We start from the raw sequence: 19,426 nt of genomic DNA on the forward strand, positions 1-19,426 counted from the left end.
GAAACAATTGTAGTATTTTCACTATTAAGCATAATCTTGATGGTTATTTTAAAGGGAATATTTAAAGAACATATTCTTTCATTCTTATTTAACATTGTGTGTTTTATTTCACATATTGGTTTTGAATTCAAATTGTTTTTAAGGGTCTTTTGAGATGTTCATATGGTTTTCCTTCATTGATGCACTATGCTATGTTAACCTCTGATGCACTCATATGTTAACCTCATATTGACTACTACTGTTTATCTATCTTTTTTTTTTTAATTTATTTTTTTATTTTTTTTTTTCAACGTTTATTTATTTTTGGGACAGAGAGAGACAGAGCATGAACGGGGGAGGGGCAGAGAGAGAGGGAGACACAGAATTGGAAACAGGCTCCAGGCTCTGAGCCATCAGCCCAGAGCCTGATGCGGGGCTCGAACTCTCGGACCGCGAGATCGTGACCTGGCTGAAGTCGGACGCTTAACCGACTGCGCCACCCAGGCGCCCCTTATCTATCTTTAGAATTCCGGAATAAATCCTGATTGACCTTTTCGTGAACTATTAAATTCAATATTCAAGATTTTATTTTGGATATTGATATATTTTTTAGTGAGAAGTGTACATGGTTTTGTTTTGTAGTATTATCTTTTTAGGTTTTGGTATAACCTAAATAACCAATAACCAGGTTATTTGGTGTGGAAATCATCTTTTCTTTAAGTTTGAAGGAACTAAATCCTGAAGCATGTGGATCTGGAGGTGGTTTGTTTTTTGAAGGATAATTCTTTGATATCATAACATATTCTATGCTCATTGGTCTTTCAAATTTTTATTCTTTCTTGAGTTTCTTTTAGTAACTGATATGTTTTCAAAATAGGGACCCGTGAATCAAAATTTTCTGTTAGTTTAAAAAGTATCCTCTATCAGTTCATATTTTTAACTTATGGATTTAATTTTTAAGAAGCTATTTGATATCTTTTATTTTTCTGTTCCCCATGCACTTTTCCAAAATATCTCACCCAAAATGTTCCACTGGTTTATTGTCCTCTCTGCCTCACTCCTTGGCTTAGCTGTTTGATATTTTTTATGAGAAGCAGTAGAGGGTAGCGGGTAGGACTGAGAGTTCTGGGGCTAGACTGTCTGAGTTGGATTCTATCTGTAATTCTGTCCCATGTGTAAAATGGAAGTAGTATTCACAGGGCTGCTATGAGGATTAAATGAGTTAATATATGTCAAGTATTTGGAACAATGCCGGACACTTAGTAAGTTCTTGGTTGTTAGCCATTTTCATTTTTATACAGATCAGTATAGCCTCTCAGGGCTTCATTCAGTTTTCCCCTTCTCTAATTTTTCAGATCAGCTGCTTAATTAATACCCAGAGCTCAGCACAGTGCCAGAAACCTTGTTAGGAAACAGAGGGAAGGAAGGCTACAAATACTCAACCTATAATATCCTTTCTTTTATCTTTGTCTCATCTAATTATAAAAACAAAGACAAAACAATAATTTTTGACTCTTATAAGTGAAGAAATGTAGTTCAGCTTTGCCTTTCTCCTACTTATCCAATGGTTACTTTCCCACATATCCTAAGAATGTAATAGTTTTCTTTGAATTTTATAGTCTTTTTATGAAAATTATTTATTCTGTATTTACGTGGATTTATTCCCTTTCAGTGTTCGCTACCTTTCCTTTCATTCCAGAACCCAAATTATATCTGGCTAAGAACTATTTATATACATGGATTTTGAGATGCCACATACAACCTACTGAACGTTAAGTTGCACAGTTACTGCTTACATACTAATATTCTTTAATGTCCTTGTTCCCAGATGATCCTGATTAACTGCTATGTTTGGCAAGCACTTCTCTAGCCAATAGAAAAATGAACTAAACATTTAAGACCAGTGTGGGTAGAGGTGGAGAGGTGGTGGTGTGGTTGACCCAGATCTCTTCTCCCTTTGTTTGAGAGACCACTGTTCTATTTCTCATCCTATATCTCTTTGCTTTATTTGAATTGTTTTAATAACTAGTCTAGTTCCTCCTGAATAGATTTTTTTCTAAAGTTCACTTTGGTCCTCTTTTCCTCTGCACCCTTAGTTAGATCTTGATGTTAATTTGGACTTCTCTGCAGCTGATTCCCAAGCCTATCCTTAAAGCTCTCCTGAAATCTGGCCACATTTTAAACTTGCCTGAATGCATTCCTCTCAGACCCAACTCCTCTTCTCACCCGTCCCTCATGTATTCTCTCCTCAATAGCCCTGGCTCCATTTTCCTCTGTTTCCATGTCTCTACCACAATTCATGCTGATTTATTTTGGAAAGGATAATAGCCTCCAGCTTCCGGTTTCTGCCCTTCAGTGCATCTGGGTATCCAGTTAACCTTCGTAGGCTGTCATTCTACTATTACACAATGCTTAGGCTTAAAATCTTTCACTGATTTTCACTATTTTCACTACAGAGTCAAAATCTTTAGCCTGATAACCAAGATCGTCCAAAAACACTGCCTTAACTCTGAAACTCTTAATTCCTAATAATTTCTCTTCAGTGCCCTAAACTCTATGAAAACAGAAATATTCCCTAATTGAAAGCCCTTATTTCCCCTTGTGTGTTCCTGTATCATTCCTCTACCTAGAATACTTCTTCCTCAGTTTTACTTGTTCGAATTTTAACTTTTCCTTCCAAGCCCCTTTCAAATACCACTCCCTCTAGGAACCTTCCTTGACTGCCCAAGTGACGATATTTTTTCCTTTAGATTTCTCCTACATTTTATGTTAGGTGACTAAAGATACCTCTCTTTTTTGTATTTTCCTGTCTTTGTTGTTGTTTTGCTTTAAAATGCACAAACTATACTAATTTGCACAATGCAAACAATTTACGCTATACAGAGTAGTATAGTTCAGAAGTTCACTTTCAGTGAGGGCATTGCCAAAGCCACTACTGAGACTGCAGAAAAGCAGTATTACCCTTTGATACACTGTATCCTTCTGAGTCCTGATTTCTCAAGATTCTGGCCATAGATTCTCAAACTGAAATCGCTTAGGAGCTTGTTAAAGATGGCAGGTGCCTGGGCATCAGCCCGGATGTACTGAATCACAATCTCATGGAAGTATCTCCTAGGAAGATGCCCTTTGGTCATTCTTTTTTTTTTTTTTTCTTAGTACTTATTCATTTTTGAGAGAGAAAGAGAGAGAGCGAGAGCGAGCGCATGAGCAGGGCAGGGGCAAAGAGAGAAGGGCACACAGGATCCAAAGCAGACTCGGAGCTGATAGTAGTGAGCCTGATCCCCAGCTCGAACGCACTCATGACCTGAGCAAAAGTTGCTCGCTCAACTGACTGAGCCATCCAGGCGCCTCTGGTCATTCTCAATCATACTAAATTTTGTGAATCATTGATCTTACCCTTTTTCCATGAGTATCAGTAGGAGTTCTTATACAAATGTATAATTTTGTCTTTTGGTTGTTATGTTACTTCTGCTGTTATTTGACTTGCTTTTGTGTTTTTAGCAATTATCTTGGCGCTCAAAGATGTGCTCAAGACAGGACACAGAGATTCCTGTGGAGTTTTTGGTTTGTTAAAAAAATTTTAAACAATTGTATGGGATCAATGTACTATGTTTCATGTTGGCTATTTTTCTATTGAAGGACTTTTAGACTTTCCGGTTTTTTGCTTTAGATTTATGCTTCAGTGCAAATGTAAAATTTGCAAACATGATGATATGCTTATGGATTAGAAATTGCTGGATAAAGTACATATTCAGAATGTTTATATTGGTAAATTGTTCACCAAAAGGGCTTTATGAATTTGTAACAAATTTCTACCAGTAGTGAAAGAGAATATTCCTATACCCATACCCATATCAATAGTTTATATTATCATTCTTTACTTGTCTTAAACTGATGGATGAAAAATAGTACTTATTATTTTAATTTGTTCTTTTTACTCATTACTAGTAAGTTGAGCCCCTTGTCATTTTATTTTTTCCCTTATGTTAACTGTTCCTCTGTTTTGTTCATATTATCATTTATCGAATTGTCTATTACCAGCACAATCGACTTGTCCATTGTTTCTCTGCTGATTTGAAATGTCACTTTTGTTCTGTACTGAATACCTATATGTACACTGGAGAGTTTCTGGACTTTATATTCTGCTCTATTAATCTTTTTTACATCTATGCCATATTATTTATATTAGTATTTCTTGTATGTTTTTATATCAATATCTTCTCTATTCTTTTTCTAAAATTTTCTTGCCCGTTTTTCTTATGAAATTTTAATCAGTTTATCAAATCAATACAAAAATCTTATTTGGATTTTGGTTACATTTTCTAAATCTTGATGTCTCCCCAAATCACAGACTTATCTCTGATATTTAATCTTCCCATCAGGAATCTGGCAGTGTCTGTAGCTAGTTAGTCTTATGTTCTTTGGTAAAGTTTTAGTCTTTTCTTTGTGTAGGTCTCAATATATATATTTTAAATATTTAGTTTATTGCTAAGTATTTTTCCTAGTTTTTTGTATTGTTGCTTATTTTTGCAACCATGAATGGGATATTTTTTCCATGGTAATAGCTAATTGGTTTTTTGATCATGTATAGGAAAGCTAACCTGCCAAACTTTCTAGTAGTTTTGTCATTTCTCTTACACATTTTAGTCAATGATATGTATAGACAATGGGTTTTATCTCTTCCTCCCCAGTATTAGACCTCACTTATTTATCTCATTTTACTACGTTACGTCTGTACATCAAATAGTCATATTGCAACTATGCATCATTGTTATTCTTTTGCCTTTAATGAAAGGCTTCTAGTGTTTTTTCATTATGAAGTTTTCTATAGGTTTCTGGTAGATTCTTTTGTCATGTTAAGAAGGCTTTCTTTCAACTATTAATCTAAGAGTTTATTTATGAATGGGTGTTGGATTTAATAAACACTTTTCTTGAGGCACCTGGGTGGCTCAGTCAGTTGAGCACCTGACTTCGGCTCAGGTCATGATCTCATGGTTCATGGGTTCAAGCCCCGTGTCTGGCTCTGTGCTGACAGCTCAGGGCCTGGAGCCTGTTATGGATTCTGTGTCTTGTGCTTTCTCTCTCTGCCCCTTCCCTGCTCATGCTCTGTCTCTCTCTCAAAAATAAATAAACATTAAAAAGATAATAATAGAAAAATAAAAGAAATGCTTTTCTTAGCATCCAGATAATCATTGGTTTTTCTCTTTAATTGGTGAATAGAGTGACTTACATTATTACTTGCCTGAATTCATCCTTGGAAGAAAAATAACTCTTTTTGGTATTACTGTATTGTGTCAATATATGATTTTTAGTTGTTCTTTCCCTCAGTATTTTATTTACTAGTTTTGCATTAATAGTTATAGCTGAAATTGCCTGTGAGGTTGGCAGAATACTGGCCTTCCAAAGATTTCCTGATTCATGAATCCTGTGACTAGACAACCTCACTTGGTAAAAGGAGTTTGCACATGTGCTTTAAGTTAAAGACCTTCTGCTAGGGTGATAATCCTGGATTATTCTCATTGGCCCATTCTGATCACGAGTCCTTAAAAAGGGGAAAACCTTTTCCAGCTGCAGTTGGAGAGACAGAGGAGGGAGGCTCACTCTCGAAGGAGATTCAGAGCTATGCTATGAGCAAGACTTGAGTTGGTTCTAAAGATGGAAGAAGGGAGCTATGAGTCAAGAAATTCAGGTAGTCTTTTGCTGGAAAAGGCAAGGAAATGGAATTTTCCTTCAAGCCTCCAGAGGGAATACAACACCTTGACTTGAGCCCGGTGAGATCCATGTTAGACTTCTGGCCTACAAAACTGTAAGATAATGTTTTATTTTTTAAAACCAGTAAATTTGTGACAATTTGTTATAGCACCAATAGAAAATTAGTATAACTTGTGATTTTGTGTGCTTTCCAAGTTTGAATCAATTCTAGCTCGAAGTTCCCTTTTTCTTTTTCATTTTTTTTTTTTCAATGCTTTGAAATAAATTGTAGGAAAAAACTTTCTCCCAGAAGTTGATAAAACTCACCTGTAATACTCTGGTTCTCATGCCTTCTTAAAGGAGAAATTATTTGACTCCCTTTTCAATTTCTTTGTGACATCCCTTTTTTTACCATTACAATTTTCGTGTATCTGTGTTGTTTTTCTTACTAGATGGAAGCCTCCTGAAGGCATGATCTGATTTAGCTGGGGATCAGAACTCAATACATAAAAGAATACCTACAACAGTGTAATGCAAACACTTAACATAAGCATATTTTATTCAATTTTGTGCCCAGCTTTTGTGGAACTAGCTTCAAAAACATATACTGCTTCAGACATCCACATTGATTAGGCAACTCAGGTTATACATAATAGTTGCTTAATAAATGATGCTTATTATCATGACTATTGAAAGGACTTTGTTTAGAATAATGGTACTTTTTAAAAAATGTGTCTTTTCTGTTGCTATTGTTATAGTTTTCTAGACTATTATTGTCAAGTCTCCAATCTGTTCTTTTGTTCAAGGCCTTTGTAATGTCAAACTTTAGTGGATGGATTCAGACAAGTATTCCCATGGAAGAGCTTATATGCATAACTTGGAATGTGATAGAAGCAATAGGAGGTGTGCTTTTGTGGAGCTAGAGAAGTCAGAATTTGAGAAACTGTACTATGTTTCAAGGGTTTTCTTCCCACTTGATGAAACAATCCTAATCTCTTCCTACGCTTAAGTAAAATGGGTTATATTCCTGTTGGAGAAGGTCATCAAAAAAATATGACTGCCACTTGACCCATGAACAGGGTCTGGGTGATCAGAGACTCTTCCCACGTTCCCCTGTCCTTGGAATGTGGGTTCTGCTTGCCTTTCCTGCTCCCAGAGGCTGCTGCAAGGACATAGCCTTGACATAAGGATGTGGTATTGAGAACACCTGAATGATACACATTACTGAACCCAGTTAAGGCCTTTTATAAGCTTTGAAGATGTAATGAGCCAGTGCAGGGATCCATTTGTCTTTCTGCTGCCCACGACAAACCTTATATAGAAGCTCTCTTTGCTTATTAAAACTGCCACCTACCAGGCTGGAGTGGCCTCTTTCTCTGGTCTCTCCCTGCCCTTCACATCCAGGGCCTGTTTCAGATTACATCCAGAAAGCTCTCAAGAGGTTTGTGAACCAATAACTACTTCATATTAACTGTTGTCCTTCATGGAAACTCTTTCATGATTAATAAGATAGCTGAATCAAACATACTGAAGCAGTGGTTACACATTTGTATTCATCTTTTGGAGAGACGAGACAATCTTGTGTTGAGATTTCTTTTGTAGTTTCCAATGAAATCTTGCAGGGTAGGTTGTAATGGTTTGGGTGCCTTATATGTCCTTTCCTGGGAATTCGTTCGGGAGAAAATCAAAGATGAGAAAATTGAACACTATTTAACTTAGTATGAGCTGAAGGAGTAGATAGCACGGATTTTCAGTTGGTGGTGATGGTGGAGATGAAATGGTCAGTGTGCATGGAAAGCACAGTATAGTCAGGACGAAGAAAATAGAAACAGGGTTATTGATGGCTGTTTGCTAAAAAAAAATAATAGAAACTACGTGTTGTATTATCCTATGTGACAAGATTGTGTTATTTGTTTTACAGATACTTTAGAAATCTATGAGTAACCCTGCAAATGAATTTTGTAGATTAAGAAACAGGTCCTGGGAAGAATTTGCCCCAAATCTCATAGTAGTTACTGGTAGGAACCTATCTGGAAAGTAGTTGGAATAATGTTTCCCTTACATGAATTAAGAAACTGCTGGAGTGCTACATTTCTTGGGGAACCAAAGAGGTCAATAAGTTCAGTCTTCCTTAGATGTAGTAGCTAATGATTGTCTACAAACTTAAATTCTTTCATTGGCAATGAGAGGGAGGTAGGGATTGGATAGCACTGTCACGGGCATGGTAAGAAAGTAGTATCTGAGGTTAAGATAGAACAAATTTAAATGGATAGGAGTAAGTAGAGGGGAGAAAAATTATATGGCTCCAAATCACTACATATCGATGTAAGTAATATTTTATATAAGCCAATTCAGACTTCTCTAAAGTATAAACTGACCTACATCCTGATTTTGAGAATACATTAATAAAATAACCGAAACAAATCACCCCATAAGCTTCATGAACTAACCATCAGCCATGGTCCCCTGTCCTCTCCGTTGCATTTTATAAGGTAAGATGAATTCGTTTGCAAGTATTTATTGATCACCTGCTTTGTTGCAAGGCACTTTGCTAGGCTGAAGATATAGAATAGATGAGGGACTTGCCCATATATACAGACAAGGAAAAAGATAACCTTCAGATAATTAGTTATGCAGAGGCTTTACAGTGATGTGAAGAGACTACTTGATTATCTGGACTGGGAAGGACACCTTGAGGAGGTGACGTGTAAGCCAAGATCTTAATAACAAAAATGAACTAGTCCTACAAATCCAATATAAAAGGAAGAAATTCCAGGTAGAGGGACTAGCTGGTGCAAGGATGGGTACAGGATTGTTCTCCAAACCCCAACCCCTCTTCCCCTGGGGCTTTATCATAGAAGGTTAAGGAGAGCAATGTTGGAAGCTGACTTGGAGTGGCGGGAAGGGGCAACATTATTGCCATTTGGCACTTGCATGATGAGGGATATCCATATTTGAGTAAATTGCATCTAGATTGGTTATGAACATTGTGCCAAAAGGTCATGTGAACAGGTTTCATTGATAGGTACCACCATATGCTGCCATGCAGTATGCTATTGTGCAATTTTTTGTTGCCTCCTATTAAAGCTAATGCACTTACCTTTTTTTTTTTTTTTTTTTTTTTTTAAGTTACACTGTCAGCCCTGAAGAGCACAACAGGCATCTATTCCTTACAGTACCTAGTCCAGTGTAATAGTGCAGTAATTAGGCCTCAACTAATGAATCTGTATTTGAGTGAATGGTAAAAAAACTTGGCTTTTAATCACTGCTACAAACTGTATCGCTAACTTGAACTAGCTATTTCACAAATAATCCTCATAGTTAGTAAAAGGGACCATAAGGTCCAGTTGATCAGTGAAAATTCATTACTCAAAAACAACTCTATTTCCTAAGTAATACCGTATACAATCTAAAATGAGCTTTTACAAGATCTGAGCTCGCTCTCTTCTAAATTTCACGTTCTTTGGGAAGTGAAATTATAGAAGTTATTATCATCTACCTATATTTGTTCATAATACTATCTCTACACGAGTGATGTTAAAATGTTGTTCCTTTTTTACACTTGAGAACTTTTAGGGAGAAAAACATTTGTTCATTAAAAAATATCTTTTGACTTTTTGAAGTATAAAATTGATGTTAGCAGTTTTTGTGTGTCCAGTCACTAGCGAAGAGATGATTTATCACCTCCTAACTCCCATTCCATAGCTGCTTATTCCAGCTGGAACCATTCTCCAGGCCACCAGGGTCCCCTGTCTTGGTAATACTTGTGGTTAGACAAGCTCCAAAAGATCACCTTTCCTGTCGAAATGTTTTCTTCTTACTCTGAAATTTCCAGGTCCTTATTGTTTCCACAGTAATCTCTCTGGAATGTTAATCTGTGCTAATGCTTCAGTGAGTTTAGAAAACATAAGGGTCCGTTTTTATAGCCAAGCCATACAGAGCCCCTCTTTTGTCTCAGGTCTGTTTAAGGAAACAGACTGTTTAAGGAAGCATCTTTTTTCTTGCAGGAAGGCTCCAGGAATTTGGTCTGCCTACCTCTCCTCTTCCCAGAAATCATCCATCTACCTTATTTCCAGGGAATGGTTCATCCATCCTTGCCTTTGACAAACACATTAATTGTTGGATTCCTAATGAAAAGGCCTATGGCAGTTGGGAGACTGGTCCTTTTTGCTGACTTTATTTTTTACATTTAACCTGTCTCTGTAGACTCTGTCATCCAGTCATGTGTTACAGGAGTTTGAAGAACTAAATACTGGCCTTGGCCACGTTTGTATCCTTCTTCCTGGGTACAACAGGCGTAGCTAAAGTGTAGCATTAGCTGTAGAAAGGATTCGTAGATGTAGGTGTAGGGAACAAATATAAAGGACTTAGATGTGGATTCTACAATAGCTTTATAAAAAATGTGTCCACAAATCATTTTAGTCTTCTAGATACCTGATTTCTCCACACCAGCTGAGAGAACTATAGAATATTAGGCACTACTAAAGGATTTACTTGTTTGTGACTGCCTTCAGTAGTTAAGACCTATACACAAAGTATGCAAGTATATTCGCCTGGCTTTTTTCCCTAAAGAGCTGCATATAGGCCTGGGTTTAGGAAATACTATTGGCATTGTCTTTTGAGCAAGGCTCAGTACCATTTTTTATGGTTTACATGGGCATTCTAATCTAGTAATAGTAACAAGTTTGTTTTATAGCCCTCTATTTATAACAAATTCAAGAAACAAATCTGCAGCCAGTATCTATGACCGAATTCTTTGGATTTTACTTTAATTTAGGAAACACACAAATATGTATGATCTTGGTACTACCGAAGGATCCAATCTTAGAAATAGTTAAAATCTATGACAAAATAGTCAATGTTTCTGATTACTATAAACATCAGTGACATTAATAACCAGTGTTTTATATTGCAAAAAGCAGAATAGCTTTCTATTCATTGAACAAGTGTTACGGAAATACAAAGTCGAACACTTACTGATGTTGACCAAAAGTTACCACTCAACAGTGCCAGATGTAGATTTCTAGTTGAAAAAATGCATACAAAACTACTGAACTCATTGTTAAATTTAGGCTAAAACATTCGAATCAAAGTTTAGGATAAAGCCTTCTCAATTATGAGTTCCTCCAATAAGAAAAATAGGACTTAGAAAACCCAGTATTTCCTTCCTTCTATAATAGAGTTCCTTAATGAAATTGTTAGCTATTGTAGCTTTTTTATGGAGTATTGTGTAACATAGGCCACCACTAATAATCTTGGGGAACTTTTCATTGGTAGTGGATTGTGGATATGAAATTTTTATTGTGAACCATCATGGAGGTTACTGAAGTTAAATATCAAATTTTCATAATATGAACATTCTTTGTAAAAACATTGGGTTTTGGACTAGTAATTAAGAAAATTTTGTCTCCACCTTTGCTATCATCTAACAATTTGTAACACCTAAAAGGAACCAAATGTTAGTGTGTGGGCCCTTGAAGAGGAATACCATTGTAGCACTGTGCTCAGAAAAATGTGGGGAAATGAAGTAAAAGCTTGATTCACCCCCCTTTTTTACCTGCCTTTTACCATCAGAGAATTGGTTTGTAGCTTGCACTTCTCTAGAGAGATGAACAATATAGCCCTCTTATCTGCATTGTGTTTGTACTGTGTTATACAGTTGTGTTTAAAACTTTCTTGTATTTTGTTCCATTTTTGGCAAACAAATTAAGGGACTTGAGGAGGGTCAAAGATCTATCAGTAGGCAATCATTCCTAGATGGAGGTATTAACCCCATGTAGAATGCTTTTCTTCTCCATTAGATCATAAATTCCACAGAAACAGGGGACTGTGACAACCCCAATCCTGATGTTTCCTCAGCATACTGTGTAGATTTCAAATATTTGTTCCATAAAGAACTGTTTGATCTCATGAGAAAGCCATTTGCTGCACAAAAATAACGAATACACTTCTTTCTCATATAATCATTAATTTTCAAGGAAAGTAGACATAAAATGAACTAGAATTTATGCTTGTTAATACTTGTTTGTCATGTATTGTCATGCTGCTTATCAATCTGGTAGTCAATTGACTTTCTGGATCTTGGTGAATGAATTTATGGAATTAAGAAATTTGGGTAGATGAATGCAGCTGGAAAATTGCAGATGTGATTCAGATTCTAAACTGCATCCCAATTCCAAAATCGTTTAGTAAGATGGGTCAAAGACCACAAAATTTTCCGGTTACAAGCAGTACACAATGAATATTAGAAAATTTAAAATTTTTAATAAATGTGCTTTGTTCACAAAAGGTGAAAAAATACAACAAACACAAACATACATTTTTCAGGTATGCCACCTCCCACTGTTTGGCAACTATGATATAAACCACTTTTGATCTAGTCATGATCCTGAAGAATCTAACCAAATGATCATTTATTTTTGAAACTCCAAATTCTTTTGGAGACTCCTGTTGTGAGACAGGAGACCCCTTAAAACTTGTATCCAAATGAAATCATTCTTGAGAGTACCAATACAGTATTAGAAGGCTCTGTTAACGTCTCCTCTCATTACATATACAATCTGGCAGCAAGCCGCAGGACTGCTTATATTTTAACACTTAAACGTTAATTGGCTTTGGTGGAAAATGTATTAGTTTAAATTCTGTACCAACCTAATTTGAAGCTGAATTTACAGTAACAAATGATATTTATAAATCCAAACAAATTTATACTAAGTGGGAGTAGGTTTTATAAACAGACTTTTCTTTAAAGTACTACTTAAAATACATCATGCACACTTTGGAGCATAAGCAGAATCAACATCTGTAAACAATCAGAGGAATTTATAGCACCAACATTTTAGCTGTAACACAAAGGCTGACTCCAAGGTCATACTTACACCAGCCTCTCAAAACCAATGTTGTCATTTACTTTCAAAGCACTTTAATGAGATACATTGTTTTCTTTGCCCTTAAGACAGTATTTAGCCAAACCAAAGGAAATGGGCAGTATGGTAAAAGAGGTACTACCAAAACACAGTTTTGTGTTACCTTAACGCTGTTTTTTTTTTCCTTCTTTTGTGGGAGCTACAAGATGTGACTCATAGTGCTTAATTGGAAAGAAAAGTCAATCCTAATTATTGACTCTTAAGCTACTGAAAGTAAATGAAACATTTCATGTTATTTCTCGCATATTTGAGTAATCGATATTACATTTAGTCAACTGACCTTCGTAGGTGAATTACAATCCTGTAACTTTCATTAATTTAGAATGTGAAATTTAATTTGAAATATTGGGCATATATACGCAATCATTTATATCTTAAAGGGTAAATTTTGTATTTCTAAATAAAGTTTGACATTCAAAGTTAACTACGGCAACTCACAATAAGCACAAAACGTCAGTTTTACCAAAGAAGTGCAGTTTATGAAATTTAGGATCAACTATTGAAAATGCAAGTTTCCTTTAAAAATACACACACACACACACACACACACACACACACAACATTAACCATGAATTCTGAAACTGTGATATTTCAGTGCAAAAACCTCAGTATGAGGTAATTTTAATGTATCAACCACTTGAAAAAAAATCCACACAGTGGCACTCTTAAAAATGATAGTTTACATGACAATTGCTGGCTGACAAGACAATGTGGACTAAATGTTCTCAGCTATTTAAACTAATCTTGTCTTGTTTGGACATAATTTTCTCCTTAATCACTTGCTTCTGATTCAGAAACACAGAAAGTCACTTATTGTGGAAAGGGAAAATTCCCACAGCCAACTAATGGTTTATGTATTCAAAGAAAATTTTCTGCTAGAATTCTGATAGAAATTAGAATACCGAAAGGTCAAAACCATGTTATGAGCTCACTAGCAGAGGGTTAATGTAGAATTTTTCTATGTAATTCCAGACTAGTAGTGCAGCACACCTCCTTAATGGAAAGGTGAGGACCCTAACATGGCTGGTCTAGACAGAACATAAACTCTGACAAGTGCAAACCCTTTCACCAAGGTGTTTCAGGTCAGGATTGAGTATTGTCCCTTGCTTAAATAGAAAATTCTGGAAATGAAACCTAAATTAAAAAAAGAGTGAATTCTCACAGTTAGATACACTTAACACCAAGGCCTAAATCAATATGAAAGATATGAACATTCTACTTTGGCAATGGTGTTTATTGTCTTGTACTAATGGATTTAGAATACTTGGGGGATTAGAAATACTTGGGGGACTAGAAAGATTAGAAATCTTTCCCCAAGTGTCTGCTGCCAAATGAGCAAAAGAGAGAGAGGAAAAAAAAGATGAATTCTAAAAAGTTGAAGAAATGCTGGTCATCAGACAAAACTGAACAGAAAATGGCTTTCTGTAACAGATAACAATTTAGCTAGAAAAGAGAGTAAGTGCATCACAAAACAACTAAACCAATCTATCTGTGTCACATTTAACTTGTGAGTCATCAAAGTGCAAGCTACAGCTTTCTACATATCTTTTCTCATTGCAATGGTTTAAAGTCAACACTGAAAAGATTAAAAAAGGGAAAATACATAGCAAGTTACGCTTCATTTTTCATAATAGCACTAAAGAAAAAAAGGTACCTTTCTATGATATCTTAGTGCTAAATGCTAAAGTAACAGTGGTTTCTGCTATGACAGGAGTCACTCTGCATGAAACTTTAAGCTTTCTATATAAGAATAAATTTTAAAATCCAGAAGTAGAAAAAAATAGCAAACTCTGTAAACCTTTGCATTTTTTCTATGCAAACCAGGTTTTAAGTACTGAGTTCGTGTTAGTATTTCTGATTAGTGTAAGCAATTAGTTTAGGAGTCTGGACTGAAAGGGCCTTTTACTTTGATATTAACTTAAAAGTAATATGGGATCTTCTAGCTCATAGAAAGGAATAGAGCTGGCTTGACTTTCTCCAGAATCTGAGTCATATGGAGCATCAGGGAGCTCTGTGAAACCATATGCTAGTTGTTCATCTTCTATATCTGATCGAACGTAGCACGAAGGGTTAGAATATTCCTCCTCTTCTATACTGTTGAAATCTTGAGGAATATATAACATTCCTGGGTAGTTCCTACTAACCAAGTCACTTGTGGTCTTTAGGGAGATTTTTCTAAATGCCATCAAATGCATATGTGAAAACTTTGAATACTTGAAACGTTTAAAGCCCAGGGATTCTATAGCAATCTTCCAGCTTTTCATCATCATAGCATGACGGTTCTGATGGGAGGAATCAGGTGTGATGATAAGCAATAAACCATTTAACACTAACAGTTCATGGGCTTTCTTGCAGCAAATCCATCGTTGGTAAGGTGATGGAAAATAAGAAAGAAGGAGAGAGAAAACAACCACATGGAAAAGTTCTCCAGGAAGAGAATCAATAGGGTTTTTCAGCTGCTTTAAAAAGGCATCTATAGCATCCTGTGCAAGCTGGAGTGGCTGCTGAAGCTGCAAGTTCAGGAAGTCACATTTATATACACTCTGCAGAAAGGGAAAAAAGGACTCATTAAGAATTTGAAAATGACTTCCATCCTATTACACAGATTTTACAACGAACTATTTCACAGCATTTCTACATAATCCAACCTTTACTTTTGAACCTTTCCCTTCTAAATTATTCCACTTGTACAGACACTGAACCTAAACTTTTACTCACAATAATCTTGAAGAGTAATCAAGCCTGGAGAACTTGTATTCATCATTAAAAAACTAAATATTTCTGTTGAACAATTTGAAATTTAATTTGCGTAAGAGTTTACAGGAATGATTTATCTAAACTTAATCATATTTACATTCACTTCAACATTTACAGTTATCAAAAACAGGTCAATGTAAAAACTTTAAACAAGAAATACCATGAAATAAAGATGAATCAAGGACATCAAAGAGAATAATAAAAGAAAGGGGCATTATAAGTTGGTAAAAGAAGAACACCAAAACCTTTGAAATAATGAAAAATGTCATTGAAACCATTAGCTACCTTAAAAGTAATTTTAATTATTACATTTATTCTATCAAAAAGTTAATACCTGGTTTAAAACAACACATTAAAATTAACTTCAATGACCATGGAAACACCACAACTAAGGGAATAAACAGCACTGCATAATTTGCTGAATACTACAACTCCATGAAAATGACCCAGAATAAAAATTTAAAATTAGAGGGGCGCCTGGGTGGCACAGTCGGTTAAGCGTCCGACTTCAGCCAGGTCACGATCTCGCGGTCCGTGAGTTCGAGCCCCGCGTCGGGCTCTGGGCTGATGGCTCAGAGCCTGGAGCCTGTTTCTGATTCTGTGTCTCCCTCTCTCTCTGCCCCTCCCCTGTTCATGCTCTGTCTCTCTCTGTCCCAAAAATAAATAAACGTTGAAAAAAAAAATTAAAAAAAAAAATTTAAAATTAGATAAAAATTAGTTGCCCTTTTCATAGAATAGTTTAGTGCCTTATTCTTGCTAGTAGCTGGACAAGCCGGTCATGTATGTGCACTACAGATTAGGCAAAGTGAGTTGTAAAGTTCTATTACACAGAAAAAGATGTATGTTTTTCTTCGATTTGCTATTTACTGAAGTATAACTGGTGTACAAACAAGTATTAACTGATGCACAAGCATATTTAAAAGGTACTCATTGATAAGTTTTTGACATTTAAACATTCATGAAACCATTCCACAATTAAGTTAATGAATAGACCTAACACCTCCTGAAAGCTTCCTCATGAGCCTTTATAATCCCTGCCTTGTACCCTTCCTGTTCTTCTTCACCACTAGGCAATCATTCATGTGATTTCTATCACTATAGTTTGTATTTCATAGAATTTTATATAAATGGAATAAGACACAATAATGTATTGTTGATTTGTCTCGCTTCTTTCACCTAGTACAATTTTCTTGAGATTCATCCACTGTTTTACATGTATTGACAGTTCCTTTTGAATTGCTGTAAGGTATGCTACTGCATTAAGAATATATCACAGTTTGTTCACATACTGTTTATGTACATCTGGGCTATTTCTAACTTGTGGCTATTCTAACTTAAGCTGCTACGAATATTCCTGTTTGACTTTCAATGGACATGCTTTCATTTCTCTGGAGTAAGTATCCAGGAAAGGCGTGGCTGGATCATATACTAGTAGGTGTATGTTTAACTTTTAAAGAAACTCCAAAACTGTTTTCAAAAGTAGTTAAACAGTTTTTCATTCCCACCAGGAGTGTATGGGAGTTCCAGTTCCTCCAAATACTCACCAACACCTGGGATAGCTAGCCTTTTACACTTTAAAATCATTGTAACAGAGGTGTGTAGTGGTATACTGTGGTTTTAACTTGCATTTTCTTAATAGGTAGTGATATTTATCTTCTTTACATGTACTTATTTGCCATCTGGATATCTTCTTTGGTCAAGTGTTTATTTAAATCTTTTGCTCACTTAATAATTGGGTTGCTTTACATTTTAAAAACAAACAAACCTGTTTTATTAGTTCTGAGAGTTCGTTATTCTGGACACGAGTTCTTAATCAGATGTAGGACTTGAAAATACTCTCAGGTAAATTCCTAGCAGTGCTATTGTTGGTTCACAGGGTAGATCTATTTTTAATTTTTTGATGAACCTCCACACTGTTTTCCACAGTGACTGCACCAGTCTGCATTCCCACCAACAGTGCAAGAGGGTTCCCGTTTCTCCACATCCTCTCCAGCATCTACAGTCTCCTGACTTGTTCATTTTAGCCACTCTGACTGGCGTGAGGTGATATCTGAGGGTGGTTTTGATTTGTATTTCCCTGATGAGGAGCGATGTTGAGCATCTTCTCATGTGCCTGTTGGCCATCTGGATGTCTTCTTTAGAGAAGTGTCTCTTCGTGTCTTCTGCCCATTTCTTCACTGGACTATTTGTTTTTCAGGTGTGGAGTTTGGTGAGCTCTTTATAGATTTTGGATACTAGCCCTTTGTCCGATATGTCATTTGCGAATATCTTTTCCCATTCCATTGGTTGCCTTTTAGTTTTGTTGATTGTTGTATGGAAACCAATTTGACTATAAATTTCATATTTAAAAAAATACTCTCAGATTGTGGCTATCTTTTGTTCTTTTAACAATGTCTTTGAAGAGGAAACATTTTACATTGTGATGAAGACCAATTTATAATTTATTCCTTAATAATGGACTATTTTTGGTGTCATATCTAAGAAATTTTTCCTGACCCAACATTAGGAAGTTTTTTTTTTCAATGTTTTCTTCTGAAACTTCTATAGCTGTATGTTTCACATTGAAGTACATAATCTGAGTTTATTTTTGTATATGGTGTGAGGTATGGACTAAAGTTTTTTCTTTTGTATATGGATATTCAGTTTTTCCAACCATTTGTTGAAAAGGCTATCTTTTCCATCTGGGTTGAAAATTAGTAGTCCATAAATTTGGTCTTATTTGTGGGCCCTCTCTTATACTTCATTGATACTCTCGACACCAATACTGCAGTGTTTTCATTACTGTACCTTTAAAATTTTGAAGTCAGGTAGTGTTACTCTCAAACACTGTCCTTTTAAAAAGTTGTTTTAGCTATTCTAGGTTCTTTGAATTTCCTCACAAATTTTAGAGTAAGTTTTTCAACTTTTACAAAAAAGCCTGCTAGGATTTTGATCAAGATTGCCCTGAATCTATGAATAGGTATTGAGAAAACTGACGTATTTACAATATTGAGTTCTTCCATGAATAAACATGGTCTATTTCTCTACTTAGGTCTTCTTTAATTTCTCTCAATAATGAACAGTTTTTGGGGTGCTTGGGTGCCTCAGTCAGTTAAGCATCCCACTTTGGCTCAGGTCATGATCTCATAGTTCATGAGTTCGAGCCCCAGGGCTGGCTCTGTGCTGACAACTTGGAGCTTGGAGCCTGTTTCAGATTCTGTGTGTCTCTCTCTCTGCCCCTCCCCCAATCATTTTCTCTCTTTCAAAATTAAACATTAAAAACATTAAAATAACTTATAGTTTGCAATATATAGGTTTTCTCCCATCTTTTATCAGCTTTATGTGAAATATTTTATATAAATATGTTAAGTATTTCATATTTTTGATGCTATTGTAGATGGTATTATGTTTAATTTCTAATTGATTGTGGCTAGTGTGTGTAGGTAAGTTTGCGTGTGTATACACACAGTTGACTCTTGTATATTGATCTTTTATCTTGCAACTCTGCTAAACTCATTTATTCTATTGGCTTCTCTCTAGATTCCATAGAATAATATATGTTCAATGTCATGCATGAATAAATACAGTTTTAGTTCTTTCCAATCTTGATGCCTATTACTGCTTTTTTTTTTTCTGTCTCTATTGCACTGGGTAGAATTTACAGAGAATGCTATATAGAAGTGGCGAATGTACGTATTCTTTCCTTGTTCTAGTGGGGAAAGCATTTTTGTTTTATTATTAAGTATGATGTTAGCTGTAGGTTTTTCAGACAGCCTTTACCAGGGTGATGGAATTCAGTTGAATTCCTTCTGAGAGTTTTCATAAGGAAAGAATGTTTGGATTTTTATCAAATGTTTTTCCTATGTCTATTGAGATCTTTATTAGTGTGCTAAGGTGAAAAAATAGTTTTTTGAAGTTACACCAATCTTGCAAACAAAACTTGGTCATGATACATTACCTGCTTTGAAATATAGTTGCATTCAACATGCTATAACTTTGTATAGAACACTTTGCATGTATGTTCATAAAGAAAGTCTCTGGCCTTTTAGAAGATGTTGGGTAATATACCATCCATTTCAATTTTATGAAAGAGT

At 35.6% G+C, this 19,426-nt stretch overlaps 1 protein-coding gene across 1 annotated transcript in view; it reads right to left on the reverse strand.

Annotated features, from left to right (window-relative positions):
* Positions 1-11,912: 11,912 nt before the first annotated feature.
* BMT2 (base methyltransferase of 25S rRNA 2 homolog) overlaps positions 11,913-19,426 on the reverse strand; it is an 87,494-nt gene continuing 79,980 nt past the window's right edge. The window contains exon 5 of the mRNA XM_047850181.1: positions 11,913-15,139. Within this exon, the coding sequence (XP_047706137.1) occupies positions 14,510-15,139 (630 nt within the window). The 3' untranslated portion in view covers positions 11,913-14,509. The remainder of the gene's footprint in view (positions 15,140-19,426) is intronic.

This window comes from Prionailurus viverrinus, chromosome A2 (genome assembly GCF_022837055.1).
Source record: "Prionailurus viverrinus isolate Anna chromosome A2, UM_Priviv_1.0, whole genome shotgun sequence".
NCBI classification, from domain to species: Eukaryota; Metazoa; Chordata; class Mammalia; order Carnivora; family Felidae; genus Prionailurus; species Prionailurus viverrinus.